Genomic DNA, 19436 nt, shown 5'->3' with positions numbered 1-19436 from the left:
CCCAAAAACACCAGCCAAGCATACAGAGCAATTTGTTTGGGTGAGTGGTAGGGGGACCAATGGACACAGCGCAATTCTCTCAACCCATCGATGTCTAAACCGAAGGTAAATATTTCAGTATCCTTGTTTGTAGCATTTTGTCACATTTTTATAAAATAACTTTGCTCTCATCTTGTTTTGAAACCATTATCTATGAAAGAAATGTAGGTGAAAATGAGCCTCAACGATCTTAAACAATTGCGGGAGGGAGACGGATTTAAGAACCAATTTATATTTACCGTAGTTTCCGCACTATAAGACGCACCTAAAAGTCTTGTTTTTTTTCAAAAGCTGACCATGCGCCTTATAGCACAGTGCGCCTTATATATGGCTCAATATTAAATTCGCAAGGTCTCGCAACTACGAGAAACAGCCGCCGACTCCATTTTTCGCGCTGTGCATACTGGGAAATATTAAACGATTGGTAGTTGCCAGAGGCGTGTTCAGGAGAGTGAGTGATTGCTATCGCGAGCTATCGCTAGCTTCTGAACGGCCAGTGATTATTGAGCGCTCGCGTGCCCGAGTAATCACGGGAGAAAGACCGCTTACTTTGATTTCCAACATGGCGTCGACAGTGCAGAAGATGGAGGATCTCACCCTGACGAGTGCTGTTGGCGATGTAATATATCGTCTTACATTGCCTGGTAATGTTTGTGAACAATGAAAGACAGGTATGACCCTTCCACTGCGTTTAGGATAACCTTAACTGTGTCAATATGCGAACTGTCGCTCATATCAGCCAACTCGCTCAAAGCAAGCTGTAGAACGAAATCCATTGTACTGTCGTCGGCCATTTTGGATCAGTAAGGCAATCACAGTGAGCGATTACAAAACGTTCAGCAGTGCGCGGCAAGCGATTATCAAGAGACTACATGTCTGATCACTCTCCTGAACACGCCTCGGGGCTCGTGTTGTATTTGTTTACTAAGTGGCAAAATGGCTACCCCATTAAACTGCTTAATTCATATTCAACAAATACAGTATTTGTCTGAATCCAGGGTTATGACTGGTGAAGATGTAAAGCACAATTTACCTTAAACAAACGCAGAATTATTCAGAATGTCACGTTTGAGAGAGAGAGAGAGCGAGAGAGAGAGAGAGAGAGCGAGATTCTCTTTCATACGTGCATTTGTATAAGAAAATGGCTCCTGTTAAGAGACACGCGTACAACGCCGAGTTTAAACTCAAAGCGATCAGTCACGCAGCACAACACGGCAATAGAGCGGCAGCGAGAGAGTTAAACTTAAATGAATCGATGGTACGGAAGTGGAGAAAGGATGAAGATAAGCTCCGCCAAGTAAGGAAAACTCAACAAAGTTTCCGTGGCAATAAAGCAAGATGGCCAGAGTTAGAGGAGACACTTGAACAGTGGGTTGTTCAACAAAGAGCGGCAAGCAGAAGTGTCAGTACGATAACTATACGTATGAAGGCAACAGCGCTGGCACAAAAACACCGGACGTGTTGGATGGCCCATTCACTGAGATATGGTCAATTCGAACACAGCAGAAGAAGAATTCGAGGGATTCGTCGATGAGGAGCTTATAGAGTGATCTTTGTTTTTCTTTTGTGTGTTTACGTTTTACATTTTACAGTTATTATGTTATTGCTTTGCACTCGTTGTTTTTGCACATTACGAGTGTCACTTTATTGCGATTGCACTAACGTTTCATTTAAAATAACAGTATCAGACGTTTTTTTCTTTGCGTGTTGACTAAATGGACAAAAAATAAAATGATATGTCGATGTTGTTCAAAGATGTCAAAGATGTGTCACGAAAATGCTTTACCTCAGAGAAAATAATAAAACGGCTGTTTATTTATTTTGGGAGTGAATGGAGTTGTGGAAAGCTTGTTTGTTAATAAAGTTTGACCTTTTTGAATATTTTGTTGACATTCCCTTGAGCGTGGCAACATCTAGAGGTTGCATGAAGTAACTACATTCTATACTGTAGTCAAGTCGTCACATTTATTTACCGTAAATAGCCCTTAATCCCAAAAATGTCTCGAAGGACTGCACAGGATTACAATTACAAAATTGCACAATTACCTGATCTTAAACCAGCATGCACTTATAGCGCCTTATAATGGGGTGCGTCTTATGTATGGCATAAGTTTTAAAATATATCATTCATTGAAGGTGCGCCTTATAACATGGTGCGCCATATAGTGCGGAAAATACGGTAAGTTAGATTTTATTTGTAGACCTGGTTTGTCAGTTTTGCTGATATTTGTCCTTAAATACATGGTAAGGCTCTCTAAAAGAGAAAAATAAAAATATTTTGCTCTTTCAAAAAGGTTCTCAAACCCTGGTCTATAGCATCACATGTCCCTTACAATATTTTCACCTTACACAGTGGAATAAGATGTGTTTAGGCCCCTCTTACAGCATTTTCCCCACGTAAACTACAACTTATTCAGCATTCCCAAAATGTACAAAAGTCAAACTTTGCGATGTTGGTGCTTATGATGAGTTACATCTTCAAGAAACCTGTAAGCTATTGGTTGGTTTCATGAAAGATGCTGGTCTGCTCTTGGTTGGCATCATGAAAACGCCGATATGCTATTAGCTGAACTTCCTTCAACAATGCTGCCTTTCTAAATCTTCATTGAGTTCAGAATCTCATGTACAAAAAAAAAACTTGAAGATTCATTTGTCCCAGGCTTGCACTGTTTCTAAACGCAAGAAAATGACAATGATGGAAACAAAGATGGTGATTATCAAAAAATATAAAGGAGTCATACGAATGTCTACCCTTGCATGTCTGTGACCAATCGACAACCTGGAGTATTATTTAAAATAAAGAAAGAAAATCTATTAGGGGGATGACTATCCCTTCAAATGAAAAGTTTCAAATTAATTTTCATTGAATCTGCCGTCTTCTCCCCCTTCGGCATCCACCTGCTACTCCACTGCAAAAATTCAAGTCAGGTCACGCCGGCTCTTTGGGTCAAACAGGTTCCCGATCCCTGGTTTGCAGGATCACAAATCCGTTGAAAAATGATCCAAGATGTTCCCGGAATACAATTGGGACAGCGCGAGACGTTGAGCCTGCCCGATGTCGTCCATCTGGACTTGGACGACGAGGGAACGGGAGCCCGCTAATGGCTTTCAAAGACTCCCGTAAAGACGCGAAAAAGGGAAAAGTCTGAATTATTGACGGTGGAGCATATGCGAGTGATGTGGGATGCCGTCGCTGGGCAGGGACTTGTGCTGACAGCCGGGACGACTTCCGAAACGTTCCCGATTGACGGACGTGCGCTTTGGACTCCTGACAGATGGTACGCTCTTCAAAATGCAAAGAGGAAAAAGATGGAACGCAACAAACATGGGGACGTTAGTGCTTGACAAAGCTAGCTGAATAAAGCCAGTCGGTTTTCTGCTTACTTAACTCGGTAACTTTAGAAGAAAGCTTTATAAAGGGAGAACAAAATGAAAGTAAAAGAATTTTACCGTATTTTACTTTTTAAAAATTGCCAGAAATGCATAAGTGTGCCTTATACTCTCGACCTGAAATGCGGCAAAAAAAAAAAAATGGAGATGCATAACTACAATTAAATGTGTCTACATACAGTAACCATTTATGAATGACTCAAGTTGGTATATTTGTGGGACAGGATTTTCTATATTTTCTACATTTGTTATGTTCTAGGCAATAATTGTATTTATTTTCAGAGATTTTTTTTGCAATGCAACTCGATCTTTCTGTAGTTTTAATTTTGTGAGTCTTTCAGTTCGGTGCACCTTGTTTATCATACATAAGGATGCTATGAAAGGTGCCCCATAAAGTCAGATGCGCTTCATAGTCTGGAATATACAGTTGATGATTTGGCAAAGACATGGTTAAACCATTGTATTTTTACACCGTCTTACGGATGTTCATTTGCATGTGTCAGAACCGAAATGATGAAAAACTGAGTGAAGAATCAAAATTAATATAATTTATTTACAGTGGACGCTTGGTAAAGGCATCCCAAGCTTACGAGGGCTTCATATTACCAGGTGGAATGCAATGTTTTTTCAGGATCCTTGATACAGTATTTTCCCTTCTTTCGCCCAAAATGATCTTCCCTGGTTTAGTTAAGGCACAACTGATCACTGGTATAATTCCTTGAAATTACAAACAACAATTTTTCATCTGGGAAAATGTATCCCTAACAACATTTTCACCTTATAAAGGAAGACGATGAGTTTGGAAACCTCTTTAAAGCATTTTCCTCAAACTTTGTGGTGTGTGTGCGTATGATGAGCTACGTTTCCAAGAAACCTGTCAGCTATTGGTGGATGTCACGTAAGATGCTGTTAGCTGAACTGCGTTCCACAATGCTTCCCTTTCTCAATCTTCATGGCTGTGACCAATCGACAACCTGGACTGTTACGAAAAATAAGGAAGAGATGAAAGCAATCTTTTAGGGCATGACAATATTTGCAAATGGAAGTCTTACAACCAATTTTTATTTGAATCCCCCCCCCCTTTCTGCATCCACCCGCTATTCCTCTGCACTAGCTCAAGTAAGGTCACACCGAAGGTAAATAAAATGTAATTTAGCAACACCATACAACAAATTCACCTCTCGAACTCCACCTCAGAGCAGATTTGTGTCATACCCCTGGGGACTACTGTATTTTGACAGTTATTTGGCCAAGGTTTAAGCTGTGAAGCCCTCCACTTGCTAACTCCTCCTAAAGCCTTGCAGTCTGCATAGTGATTTGGCGCTCATGATGATTTGGCTCTTGACCAATGCATTTGCTCTTCTGCGCTCCTTTTGCTCTGGGACTCCATAACGTCATTTAATCCCAGCAAGAGCATGTCCAAGTCACAATGAAGTTCCCTGTTACAACAAAGGGAAGAAAATGGGAAGAGGAGATGTCTTTAAGGAGCAGATGGGGGCATCTGTCCGCCCCCCAGCACACCTTGACATCCAAAGCTGGCCGTTTAAATAATTGACGAGTCTTAGCGTTAGCAGTGCTAGGTGTGAATGGGGCCCCTCAGTTATTTCTTTCCATTGTAAAAAACATCCCATGAGGACAACGGAGCAAGGGGCCCCTTCCCTACGGACGCGAGGTTTGATTATTGTTGGGGTAAAATAAAAAGATTTCCTAGCGAAAAGAGGCAGCACTATCAGGTTAACGGGTGCTGATGACGCCCAACTGACAGATGGGCGGTCGTGCCAGGCACGCGTCGCATTCAGGACATTTCCACTGCAGGAATGGTCAGAGTGTTGAATTATTAAGGGACCATGAGGTGAAAAAAGGAACAAGGTTGGCATCTGGAAATTTTAACTAGCTGAAAAGCTAACGCTTAACCCGGGTAGTTATTTGGCTCGAAATAAGATAGATAGATAGATAGATAAATACTTTATTCATCCCCGAAGGGAAATTCACAATAAATAAATAAATCACGTAATAAACAAAGAATTAGGCATGCATGATAACCGTTTTTTCCTATTGATAATGATAAAATCCTGCTTCCGGAGGTTGATAAGCTCCCTCGGTTTTCAGGGTTAACGGACCAGAATCACCTGTGAAAGTGAAAATCCACGGATAAGTGTCACACCCGTTTTTTTCTTTTATTTTATTTTTGGCAGCCTTCATTAGAGCGGACTTGCAGAGTAAAAATGAGAAAGCGGGAGCAAGAGGACAAATTAACTTAGTTGATGGGTTTAGTTTTTTTGGGGGTGCGGTTCGATCTGATCAAAGCCCTGGCTATTTGGGGGGGAGACCGGTAGGGGGGAGCGAGAGAGAGAGAGAGATAGAACAAATTTAAACCCAGTACTACTCTACTGTAGTTAATGTTTTTTAGGGGTGGGGGGGGTCAATTTATCAAAGACCTGCTACCTCATCGACTGAGAGAGAGAGCCAGAGAGAGACAAAGATACATACCGTATTTTCCGCACTATAAGGCGCACCGGGTTATAGGGCGCACCCCGAAAAAATAGTTTTAGGTCCTATTTTTGACATACATAAGACGCACCGGATTATAAGGCGCTACAATGGGAACGTGGACAAAACAGTTAGATAGTTCAGTCCAACTTATTACCCCCTTAACATTCCCAAAGCTTGCAAAGACGCAAATACGTGTCGAGAACACGTGCGGATGCGGTGTCCGTACGATGTCACTCAAATGCATCGTTCCATTATTCGGAAGGTTAAAGTCTTGGGATTCAAGAAATGCCAACCATTCCTTAGTTTCTATTTTCTTTTTCGCTCGCAACTTTACTGTGCATATGACAATAAACACTTGGAATTGAGTTGAATTTAAAAATAGACACTCCATTCCATCCATTATCTGCACCGCTTATCACAGAAACATCGAGTTCAGTCTGAAACAAGATACAGGGATAATATAGAAAGCCGGAGTAGCTCACCGAAGTCGTTGTGTTCATAATAATGAGCAGGCAATGTCCTCTTATATCCGTGAGGGTAGTAAATCCAGGAGAATACAATATTTACAAATACAGAATAGAAAAAAATGCTTTCTCTATGCCGTCAGCCATACGCATACGTATTTTCGGCCAATTGCAGGCTTTGTTTCGCTGTTTAAGCCAATGGCAGCCTGTAAATTATAAAAAGGATCCGCCTCTTGACCTCCGAATAACTTTAGCCAATAGTGATCGTTTCAACTGATGATTGACACGTCTTTTTCGGCCAATTGCAGGCTTTGTTTGCCGTTTGAGCCAATGGCAGTCTGTAAATGATAAAAAGGATCCGCCTCTTCACCTCCGAATAACTTTAGCTAATAGTGATCGATTCAAATGATGATTGACACGTCTTTTTCGGCCAATTGCAGGCTTTGTTTGCCGTTTGAGCCAATGGCAGTCTGTAAATGATAAAAAGGATCCGCCTCTTGACCTCCGAATAACTTTAGCCAATAAAGATCAATTCAAATGATGATTGACACATTGGTTAGCCAATGAAACGCCGGTAAATAAATCCCAGCATCCACCGCGTACTACTTGGCGTTCGGGGGAAAATCTAGTCGGCGGCTGCAAGTTAGTTGGAAAACTTAATGTTGATCCATAAATAAGGCGCACTGTATTATAAGGCGCATGGTCAGCTTTTGAAAAAAATAAAGGCTTTTAGGTGCGCCTTATAGTGCGGAAAATACGGTACTTCAGCGGCATGACAAAGGCGTGGGACGTAAACTCTTCTCGGCGAGATGGAGAGGAATGCAGAGCAAGTGTCCGGGCACAAAGCAGTATGAAATAAGCTATGATATTAATTGGCCAATTGACATCAGGTAGCTAAAGTCAAATGGTGCTGACCGATCTCACTCCACTACTCCCTTCTCGCGCAGTTGAGCCAGCAACCAGTTATTTCGCGTCAGTTTGGGAAGCAGTTGTTGATAGGGGTTTTATTTTTTTGTTTTTTTATTGACTGAACAATCAGCTTGAATCTTGGCTGCCCGAAATGTTCCTTAATGGTGTGGAAAGTATCCGCTGTTATTTAGTATTGTTTTTTGTATTATTTTTTTTTTCTGCTCGCGAACACTTAGGGTTTGGGAATAGATACTCATAGATTGGGACACACGACCAAGTTGTGCTACTCCTTCAATATATGGGTGCCCCTATGACCCTAGTGGTGAAGGGATCCAACCAACCAACCAAAAACATGGAAACAACATTGTTATAACATGCTAAATTGTTTTGTTTTTTTAGAAATCCATATAAAATGGGGTGCCCTTTGCGGTAATTAGTAACAAAAGGAAGCTCTCCCCTTAAAAAAGGTTGGAGATGCTTGACCAATTCTAATGACCTTTTCTAAATGCTTCAAGTCTTATCCTGACTGAGCTCTCCAGTGCCTCACCCACATTATGAAGAGGTAAAGAGGAGGCACAAGCAAGTTGTGATACCACTTCTATATAAAAAAAACATAGTCTAATGAGGATGATAAATACATGGAATGTCTTTAACAAGTAGTGTCAGCTGATTACCGTATTTTCCGCACTATAGGGCGCACCGGGTTATAGGGCGCACCCCCAAAAAATAGATTTTGGTCCTATATCTTCCATAGATAAGGCGCACCGGATTATAAGGCGCTACAATGGGAACGTCGACAAAACAGTCAGATGATTCAGTCCAACTGATTACCCCCTTAACATTCCCAAAGCTTGCAAAGAAGCAAATACGTGTCGTAGACACGTGCGGATGCGGTGTCCGTACGATGTCACTTAAATGCGTCATTTCAAATATCATTCGGAAGGTTGAAGTCTTGGAATTTAAGAAATGCCAAACATTTCTATGTTTCTATTTTCTTTTTCGCTCACAACTTTACTGTGCATATGACAATAAACACTTGGAATTGAGTTTAATTCACTCAACTCATCACAGCAACATCAAGATCGTTCTAAAACAAGATACCGGGAAAATATAAAGCCGCATAACTCACCTCAGTTCTCACGTTCAATAATGATACGCAATCATGGTCTTCTTACAACCGTGAGTGAAGTAAATCCAGGAGAGTAGAATATTTACAAATACAGACTAATAAATCATGTTTCTTTATGGTGTACTTTAGCAAGCTTGCTAAGCTTGCTACGCCATTGCTAAACTCGGCCAATTGCAGGGTTTGTTTTGGCCATCTACCCAATTCGAGGCTCCGAATAACTTCAGCCAATAGTGATCGATTCAAATGATGATTGACACATTGGTTAGCCAATGAAACGCCGGTATATAAATCCCAGCATACACCGCGGACTTGCTACGCCATTGCTAAACATGGCCGATTGCAGGGTTTGTTTTGGCCATCTAGCCAATCCGAGGCTCCGAATAACTTCAGCCAATAGTGATCGATTCAAATGATGATTGACACATTGGTTAGCCAATGAAACGCCGGTATATAAATCCCGGTATACACCGCGGACTTGCTACGCCATTGCTAAACTCGGCCGATTGCAAGGTTTGTTTTGGCCATCTAGCCAATCCGAGGCTCCAAATAACTTCAGCCAATAGTGATCGATTCAAATGATGATTGACACATTGGTTAGCCAATGAAACGCCGGTATATAAATCCCAGCATACACCGCGGACTACTCCACGTTCGGGGTAAAATCGAGTCGGCGGCTGTTGAGTAAGTTGCGAGACCTTGCGAATTTAATATTGAGCCATATATAAGGCGCAATGTGTTATAAGGCGCATGGTCAGCTTTTGAAAAAAATTAAGACTTTTAGGTGCGCCTTATAGTGCGGAAAGTACGGTATATATTTATGGCGTGACGAAAAGGGACTCATTATGGTCTCTTTTGTTTTTAAAATTGTGGAGATAACCGTGACACTGTATTTGGCCATTATTAGTTCCATAACTTTTGCACATCCCTACAGATTATTTTGTTTTAGGATAAAGCCGACAACAGATCGTGACTAAAGTTATCAGAGAGTCTCATGATAGCATAAGCTAATTTTTTCCATGCTCAAATGTGTCATGACACATGAGTATGTCTTTTTTTTTTTTACACAAAGAGCAAGAATAAAATCGTACACATGATGTAGCTCTTATTTTGTAAACCATCAATCTCAGGAGTGATAGCCGATCAAAGAGGGCTTAACACATTTTGCAGGACCTTTTTCAACTCAAGGAAAAATAATTCTTTAGTATTAACAAAATTCATCATTAATTCATCTGAGTCTTTATAGCCATTCCCATAAATGAGGATAAGGCAATGAAAAAGGGTAGCATCTGTCTTCTAACCTTTTTAAGCCCCAGCAGCAGATGTGTTTAGTGGCAGCCCCTCGACTAGTTAGCGCCTTAATGGGGCCGCTGAACGTTGATTAAGCGGCGGGCGAAGACGTGGTGGGAAAGTGCCGCTTTACAGATGTCTGCGCTCCAGGAAAAGAAAAAGGTTTACGGCGTCCTCACCGAGGAGAAGCCCATGATGGTGGCAGATTAAACACCACTAAATGTGTGCTCAAACACTTTTAACGGCAAAAATAACTTAAATATAAACAACCTTTTTGAATCCTAAAGCTACCTTTTTGTGTATAATTAGCATGAAGGTCTCCTGGTTTGATATGCATTTAGAAAAAAAAAAACAAGTATCAAGTCATAACCATGTTGAGAGTTTGTACACCTTTTTCATGGCCAAATTCAAGCACCTTTGAAAGCCCAAGTCTGAAATCTTTGACAGGTAGATGGCACTGTGTTATCTGGTGTGAGTGAGGGCCTGTGTCACACAGCACAGCGTGGCGGACAAACATGGCACTGAGCTAAGAGTGGATACAACTGTGTAAAAGAAATAAAAATTTCTCGACCTATGATTTTTTTTAGTAAAAATTATATATCTATCTATCTCTATATATGTAGCGGCGATGTACAAATGTGACTTCTAATCTTGTGTTTGTATTTATCAAGGCATATGATTTTTAGATCTTGAATACATTAGTAAAAATATTTGTTTTTTTTAGAAAAAAAAATTACAATTTTGTTTGCATGGTTCATAATAAATGTCCATAATTGATACGGACTCCTTGCACGAATACACATTTCAAAGTGTCCTGTTTGGGTGTAGCCTGTACCTGTACTTTTGGGAGCGACCTGTGGCGAGCGATGACGCCTTATAGGACTACAGTATATGTTACAAAGCAATGTCATCCTCCGTATATCACAAAGAAAGTAGAAATGCAAAGACACCAGAGAGCATTGTCAATGTCATTTTTAAGCAGACTATTTGAGAAACATGGCAATGATTTCAAGCATTTACAAGCACCCAATCCAAAATTCAAACCCTTTTAAATCTGTGAAAACTCAACATTAAAATCCAAGCATTTTCAAGGATTTCAAGCACTTGTACGAACTCTGTATGTTTTTACTATGCTATTACCTGGTTGTAATTTTGAAACGTAGGGTGAAAATAAGCTTAGTCAACTACTAAAACATTTGCCTTGTATAAGGGCACTGGGTGATTTACATATAGAACTTACCTTCAAATTTGGACTATAGAGCACACCTGATTATGAGCCGCACTACATTTTTAAAGGAAAAAACATTTTGCCCACAAAGAAACATGGGATATTTATAAAGAAGGACGGTACAGAGGAAGAGTTTCAATAATATATGGTACCTTAACCCATTACCAGTCACTTAAATACGGTAAGGTATATGAGAATTTATGAGTGATCAGTTGTGCTAAAACTAAACCAGGGAAGATAATGTTTAGCTTTTGGACACATCACAAGGTAGAGAAGCATCACTTTCAGTCACGAGATACTCGAAAAACTATAATGCCGGCGTAACTCACAATTACGTCGCCTGGCCGTGTTCAACTTCTTTGAATATCCGCAAAAAATTCTTCGTTACAACATGGACAAGCCAACCATGTCAAATATTTACTCCAAAACACACGATAATGCCGACAGATGAATAGGAATCTGCCTTAAACATTTCTGCTTCATTGGACGTTGCTTCATGTAATCCGCCACATTATTTCCTTTCACAAATAAACAGACTCATAAAATTATTCCCAACATGGTAATTATAGTCCGAACTTTACGGTACACACTTGTTTGAAAATAATTTTGAAACAACTGATCATGTATTTAAACACACTTACTCATGTCGATGATTTTTCATGCCAGTTAGAAATCAAATTTCCCAGTAAACCTAAAATCACTATGACCCATTACTAATGATCCATTTTCAGAACCAGTCCAAGGCCTCCTTAGGTGTTCATAAAGAGCCAATTGGCACCGTGTTGGTGACCCCTGTCATAAAATCAGTACAAGAATCCGAACATATTTTGGTTCCTCGTTCAGATAAAATACAACAAAAACATATTCCAATTAAAAAGGTAAACCTGCGTTGTAAACACACGGCGCCTACAAATCCTCTTGATCCAATCATATTTCTCTAAATCAGATGGCTTGAAGATCAGAGGATTATTGCATAATACGCAACTGGAAGTATGATAGATAATCGTGCAGTCCTGCTGACGATCATACGCGTTTGATTGGATTGCTGGCCAATGTGGTGAGCTTGGGGATTATCACCTTGGACACAGAAACCCTGCTGCTGTGTAAACATGTCCGCTTTTGTAGCTTTTCATCGTATTAACTCTTTCCTGAGAAACAAACATAGCAAAATGTAAAATTTTCCGTATGTCATCCCTTGTGCGAAGCAAAATGTGTCCAAAAGCTAAGAAATATCTTCCCTGGTTTAGTTTTGTCACAGCTGATCACTCATAAATTCCCATATAACTTAGAAAATACACATAAAAATAATCTTGTGCTTTGTAGCACTAAATTTCGGTTGTACTACACGATAGACTGACATCTAGTGGTCAAATACTACACAGTGTCCCTTTATGATTATTCTTCTAAGGGTTTGTGTGTGAATGGGTATGTTTGAAGCCCATTTTAAAGCGTTTTGGGAGGTTTTCAGTGACTTAAAAAGCGCTATATAAATGCAGACAGTTTACCATTTATCTAATCAAACATTTTGAATTATCTGTGGCGTACTTACTGTCCCACATCATACAGCTTGGGTGCCGGACAGAGCAAGTAGTCATTTCGCACCGCACTCGGCTTGTGATCTGTGAGAGAAAAAGAAAAACACATAAACACAATCATATTAAATTTAGGAAGATTGCTGACAAAAATGTTTATCTATTATTAATATAATTTCTTTCAGAGTTTTACCAGAATCAATTTGAAAAAAACGGTTGTGAAAGTAAGCCTGACATTCTCCCTGCCCACATGTGGATTCATTACCCCAATTCAAAGTGGCAGTGTGCAAAAAAATAAATTATCACTAGAGGTTGTTGTTATTTATCAAAATTTCGCAACATCTCCTTTTAATTTTTTTCATTGCAAATATTATATATAATGCTTAAATAATTTGGTTCCACTTCACGATTGTGTCTTACATGTTTGTGATTCGTATAAAACGTTTTCAGTTTTAGTATTAAGTTTGTAGCCTGAAATGTGCCAACATCACAAAAAGTTCTTGTGGGGGCCAATTTTTTTGCCCGGCACTGTAGCTGCTAGCGTTGAGTCATAGCCTGCAGCCAAGTGGCTAACGTGAGTGACTACGGAAGGAAACAGTGGGGGTAAAAAGTTGAAGACGCCTGAATGACGGAACTGACTTATGGACAGATATGTGCATTAAGTGCCATGAAGTCAGTGGTTCTCATAAAAGGGGGAGGCGTGAGGCTTCATTGAGGGGGTGTGGTAGCGTTTGAATGCATAATTATTTATTGATTTTATGTGATTTCATTTTTCAGTATATGGTTTGACATATTCAATCAAAAATGTTTATAGTTTAAGGATTATTTTTCATTTTTTTTTATTTCAAAAGCACTTTAAATTTTTATTTTACGGTTATGGAACCTATTATTTGTTGTAAGTTGGTCCATATTTCTTTCTATTTTAATTACCTTATACGTTAATCAGGGTACAGTGTTACGCAGCAGAGTGGTGTAATTACAAATTATACTCAGGGTCAGAGGGCGTGACAGAAAATCACTGCATTAAGTCCTAAAGCCAGGACAAATTAGTTTCGCAAAATGATCATCCAGGCTTCCTTAGTAACAAAATGGTGGCTTCTTTAAGTTTTGTCCTGTCATTCCAAATTTGGAAATCATGCTTAGGATATAGTACATGTATTTCTGCCTATTAATTGAGTTTTATTGAAATGAATTCAGTATTTTTACGCCACTAGTGGTCCCTATATAATGCGTTTGCATGCATATGCATTAGAGACTCCGGCCACTGAGGTCGTTTTTCGTTCCCTCCAAGTGCGGATGTAACAGACAAGCCGGCGGCATCTGTCCGGCATATGCATTGCCGGTTTGAGAGCTGTCAAGACGACCCTGCCGTCCTCGCTTCAGTAATTGAAAATGTTGCCCTTTCTGTCGAAAAAGGTTGTTGGCGACACATGCAGCGAGCCAAAAACAAGAAAAAAAATACACAAAAAAGACTGACTTTCTTTCAAATGGAGAACGGAACTGAGAAAGGACATCTGCTAAAGACGAGTTAAATCTAAGATGAGAAAATATGCTGCGCAAGTATTTTAGGCAGGAGTCAGAAAATAACTTACTGGCATCAAGCATGTGCCAAATCAGTGTTTGAGAAGAGGAGCCAAGTTTGCAAGAAACAGATTGCGGCTCACGAAAGGAAACAACACGACCTGCACATAATTTGTATTATAATTTACCATGTCCCTTTCTTCAGTTTTAAAATAAATGGGTAGAACTATCATATATAATGTGTTATTGGATCAGACCAAATTATATCAGTAGACCCCCGGGATACAGCATCTCCGCCTTAGAACATTTTTAAAGTGTGGGATAAGTTATTTTTCAACGCTTTGTTACAGGATATTCCCACGATATAACATCGGCAACAAATTATTTCAGTTGCCAAAAAAAGTTGCAACGTTTTTGCATACGTGTTACGTCTCCAAGTTGCCGGTATGTCATAAAAGAAGCTGGTCTGCCATTTGTTTGCATGATGGCATTGAGAAAATGGCGATATGCTATTGGCTGAATTCATTCCCAAAGTCCTCCATTTGTCTCTCATTAAATGGTTGCTTTAAACATGGTTACATAAACAGAAAAATGACAAATATTGTAGATATAAAATGTGCTTCACACTGCCCGCGCTAATGCCAACGTTAATGCTAAAAAAGAATTAGAAGGAATGATGTAGTTCAAGACATGGAAGGTTTTATATATATTTTTTCGTTTATTTTTCTCCAGAATACATTTTAAATAATAACGTTTTTTGCAGTGATTCTAAAGGGAGCAGTAAAAACATAACTATAACGAAAAATCTTGCAATTTTATGTTGTTCTTTCAATTTACTTGTTGTTCTTTTAACTTTATTTTTTAACTGGTAAAGCGGAGTTCGGAAGGCATTAAATAATTGAAATAAGTTTCTTTCCCCAGCTTCATGGCAATTTCACTTTAAGATTCCTAACCAGAACGGATTCATGTTGTATAACAGGGATCTATTTTTATAAGCAATGAATTGAGATAAACAAAGGATTACATGGAGGTCTTATTTTTCCCTCTGCAAAAACACAGTTTAGTCAGTGTTTCCAGCAGCAGTTCATTGGCCTGACAGACCACCAATGTTTGAAAGGTAAGACCAGGTTTAAAAAGAATCCAGCCCGGCGTTAACAGACCAGCAGGTATAAAAGTCCAATCCTGCCCACTTTGGCGCCGAAGTATGTGTGGCACAGAAGAGCAGCTTCGGGTTTACTTCAGGCTCGGTCCCTCAAGTCATTTGTGCACTTTGGCGCCGCATGCGGGCCGCCGTGGTTTAGCGACAAAGTTTATTACCCAAGTAAAAGTACTATTACTGTAGAATAATATTACTCAATTATAAGTATAAAAGTAGTCATCCAAATAATTACTTAAGTAAAAGAGGGTGCATGCTGTGCAGATGTCCCACAAAATTTGTTTAAAAAAGACGAGAAAGAAGCTCTGCCCGGCCCGACATAATGATTGACATTTTATGCCCAAGATCTTAACTCTACAAAGTTTGTATACATTTATATTTCCACATTCACTCACTGAAGGTTTGGCCATCCACAAAAAAGCTGCACACCACACTCTGGCTGCTACGGCCCAGATTGAAGCCGTTCCCGCGCAGGACGATGTCGAAAGTCTCTAAAATAGGAATAGAATGTGCGTCAAAGAGATCAAAATATAGATGGCATAGAGCATGAGAAGGACTGACAGCTATAATATACTTAATGTCACACATGCCTTGGCTATTAAATGAGAGATCACCCATTCCTATTAGGTGGCATTATCTAAGCTTTACATATTAGTAGCTCAAATAAATAAAAAATAGGAAGGAATGTGGAGGAACTTGATTGAAATAGTTTGTCAACAAGAAGCCCGGTCAAGTGTTTTGGACACACTCAATTGAGCCCTAATTTTAGATTGAATACGGATTCAGGAAGGTTAAAGATGACACTTTATTACTATTATGAAAAAAAATCAACAAAAAGGTGATCCAATCCTGAATGCCACACATGCCTTAGCAAAGAAATTATATCACTCATTTTTATTAACTGGTGTTATCTAAGCTTTACACAGTAGTAGCTACAATATATAAAAACAGATCTAGACGTCAGGAAATGTAACATTTGGCCATTTGCAGCTGTGGGGATCACAAAAAACAGCACACGTGAAGCAGATTTATGGCTGCAACGATTTCCTCTAGAAGTACGAAACATTAAAATCTCTACACTACACGTTTGTCTTTGTCAAGCACAGAAAAGTAACACGATTAAGACACTTCTTTCCCGGCTTGGTTGGGCAGCTGTAATGCACAAAAATGGACAGAGGTGCTGCAAAAAAAGAATATTAAAAAAATGTAAAAACAAAACAAACTTTCGAAGCCCATCCAACCACAAACATCCTGTGCCATGTTACTGGGTGAGGCACTGATGAGTGGGCTCTCCAGTGCCTCACGCTCATTATGAAGACGTAGAAAGGAGACACGGCCACTACTTTTACAGAAAATTAAAATGTATTCTAAGGAACCAAAATGCTTCCGATCTTTCATACAAGTTGTTTTGGCTGATTGAATACTGTAGCGTAACATCAAGTGGCTCACACAAATTATGAAAAAGTGGCTACTCTAAAGCATATGAATAACCTATACTTTTCTTGGACAAGATCTTATTATTTGTGATTGCAACATCCTTTGCTGTCTGGTAATCCTGAAAGGGGGATGCCTGTGAAGCCCTTTAAGACTCTTTGTGATTAAGGGCTATACAAATAAAAATGACTTGACTTGACTTGACTAGAGAGGAGACATGACCAAGTAGTGCTGCTAGCTTTATTGAAAATAAAAAGCTATTTGAAGGAGAAACATTAATTTTCTTTAACTTAGAATCTCTCTAAAAAGTCATATCGGCAGATTGTATAGTATAGCGCGGAGTCAAGTAACTCAAGTATCCGTTTTTTCCAGTGCCTGTCGAACATTATAAAGAGCTAAAGATGAGACACTACCAAGTTGTGTTACTACTTCCCAAATCAAAACTTATCCGAATAAGGGGCATGGATGCCTGCAGCACATTATGAAGACGTAGAAAGAAGACATGACTAAGTTGCGCTACTATTTGTATAGAAAATCTAAATATACTTTAATGAGGAACACATTGTACACGATTAAAATCTTTCTGCTGATTTAACATTATAGCTTGGCGAAAAGTGACTCATTAGTGGGTCTTTTATTTCTATTGTGTCGATAACTGTGACATTATTTTTCGTCGTTAGCGGCTTGATAACAATCAGCCCGGTAACTCTTTTTTTCCAGGTTTCCTGCCGACTAACTCCGCGTCTCCAGCGCTGGAGTGGCAATTCACTCACCGTTCACGCAGACGCTTGAAGGTTCCACGCTCAGGATCTCCGTGCAGGACTTCTTCAAAATCTACGGGCAAAGAAGATTGACTTTGTCAGCTTTAAGAAAACAAATGAAGGCCAAACACCTGAGAAACGTCTTTTACGGGCAAAGCATGACATCCGCCGCTTGTATCAAAAAAGCCCCGCTTTCGGCATTAACATATAAAGAGGGTTCCGCTTCCGCAATTCAATAAATCAACAGAGTATGCAAATGGTGCAAAAGAAGCTAGCGAGCACACACTCGGACTTTTCGTCTTCTACGATGAGTATTTACTGCCAAACGTAGGAAATAAATGTGACAGCGGGATATGGAAGCACTAAAAAGTCAGCATTTGCCTACAGGAAAAGGAAGCGGTGTGTTTATTTGCCGATAATGACTTCCTCAGTAGAGTGGAGATAAAGACATAAAATGTCGGCCCTTGTTGACATAGGCTCGAAAAATGCCTGCTGCACTTGTGGGGAATATGCTAGCTAATCTGATTTTTGTAACCCATTGGGAAGCGATTATAACTTATTATTTCCAATTATTGATGGATGTAAAAGTGGTTTACATTTTTTTTAATACTTTCAAAGTGAAGCTTTAATAATAACATAATGTAATAAAAGATGCACAAATATCACATCTTTATGAAACATGTATTGGCAACAAAAGGACTATTTACATTTAATCATATTGTTTCATCCCCCCCCAAAAAACTGACCTAATTTGTCCATTGTCATTTTCATGTTGTAAAAGATGGGAAATGTATTTTTGATTGAATTGTTAAACTCATTGATTTTTCAATATGCACAGATAATTTAATATAGCATTGGTGACAGCAGCATTAGCTTCTAAATAAACTCCCACCAACTGCTGAAGCAATAATATTTGCTGGTACGGCTAGCTGACACTCTCAGTAGCATCAACGGCGCTTAATGTTGTCCACACATGGTAAAGTGGTCTGTGTGTTTTAACCTAAAAACAGCTGCATTCTCTCCAGCAGATATTGCCTGTGGCCTCCAAAAAATGTTTGTGTGTTATAAATTTTGGCCCCTATAAAACTAGGGAACTCCCGAGAAACAAAATATTTTTTTCTCGTACTGAGCTTATAGTGCTAACACTAACTTCTGACATGATCTGATTCCATAGTTTATCAATCTCACGCACAACTGAAATAAAAGAGACCCCTGGCTTAGGACGTCCCTATCTTACGATGCTGTCACGTTGCCGTGTGGAATTGGGTTCTTTTTTTAACACCTCTTTAAAGCATTCTCCCCCACACCTGATCCCCAACAAAATATTTGCGTGCCCAAAAACTTGACTTGCGGACATAACAGTGATGCTAAAGGAGAAGCGAAAACATGGTCACTACCCTCGCTAAGGAATCAATCAGGAAAATTGTTTTTAAAAAAGCAAGTAATCTTCCTAGGCAGGTTTCGGGAACCTATGGCTCGCGAGCCAGATATGGACTTTTTCATGAGTACATCTGGCTCGGGGGTTTGGGGTTTTTAAGGGTTATTGATCTATCTTCGTTATTCATTATCCATTATCCATTATCGGTCAGTTCATAATACGCTACAAAGCCTAGGAGCCGGGACACTTACTCTCAGCCAAAAGGCCAAGCTAAGGTCCTAGCCCTAAAGCCTTGCTGCGATCATTGCGAATGCACCGTTCCCGGAGGTACTGCAATACCGGGCCGATGCGTGGAGTGGACAGAACAAGCTCTTATTCCATCTGGCTCGGAGATCAAATGTGGCCTGCGATAAGCTTTTCTGTGTCAATCTGAGAACATCCAAAGCCAAATTAAAACCAACCTTACAGTTTACTGTCACGGTGTTGCACTAACATACCCTGTTTTTGCTGTACGTCTCTCAGGACTCCTTCATATGGAAGGTCGTTCAACATTGTATGTTCACTGTTGAGGCAATTTATGATGAGGACCCACAAATCAAACTGTAAACACCCAAAAATGCCAGCCAAACACATAGTGGAATTGGATTGGGTGATCAGTAGGGGTGGGTGGATCTCTGCGCACACAGCACACAGCCCGCCCCTCTCTAGCACACAC

At 39.8% G+C, this 19436-nt stretch overlaps 1 protein-coding gene across 1 annotated transcript in view; it reads right to left on the bottom strand.

The window, feature by feature from the left end:
- The window catches only part of antxr2a (ANTXR cell adhesion molecule 2a), a 109185-nt gene that overhangs the window by 65368 nt on the left and 24381 nt on the right, over nucleotides 1-19436 (bottom strand). Inside the window, exons 8-10 of the mRNA XM_088335679.1 lie at nucleotides 17356-17416; nucleotides 15544-15639; nucleotides 12489-12558 (exon numbers count right to left, since the gene is read on the bottom strand). Of these exons, the coding sequence (XP_088191805.1) occupies nucleotides 12489-12558; nucleotides 15544-15639; nucleotides 17356-17416 (227 nt within the window). The remainder of the gene's footprint in view (nucleotides 1-12488; nucleotides 12559-15543; nucleotides 15640-17355; nucleotides 17417-19436) is intronic.

This window comes from Urocampus carinirostris, chromosome 5 (assembly GCF_059441175.1).
Source record: "Urocampus carinirostris isolate Australia breed hairy pipefish chromosome 5, RoL_Ucar_1.0, whole genome shotgun sequence".
NCBI classification, from domain to species: domain Eukaryota; kingdom Metazoa; phylum Chordata; class Actinopteri; order Syngnathiformes; family Syngnathidae; genus Urocampus; species Urocampus carinirostris.
Note: the sequence above shows the minus strand (reverse complement) of the source record. Positions and strands in the feature narration are given on the sequence as shown.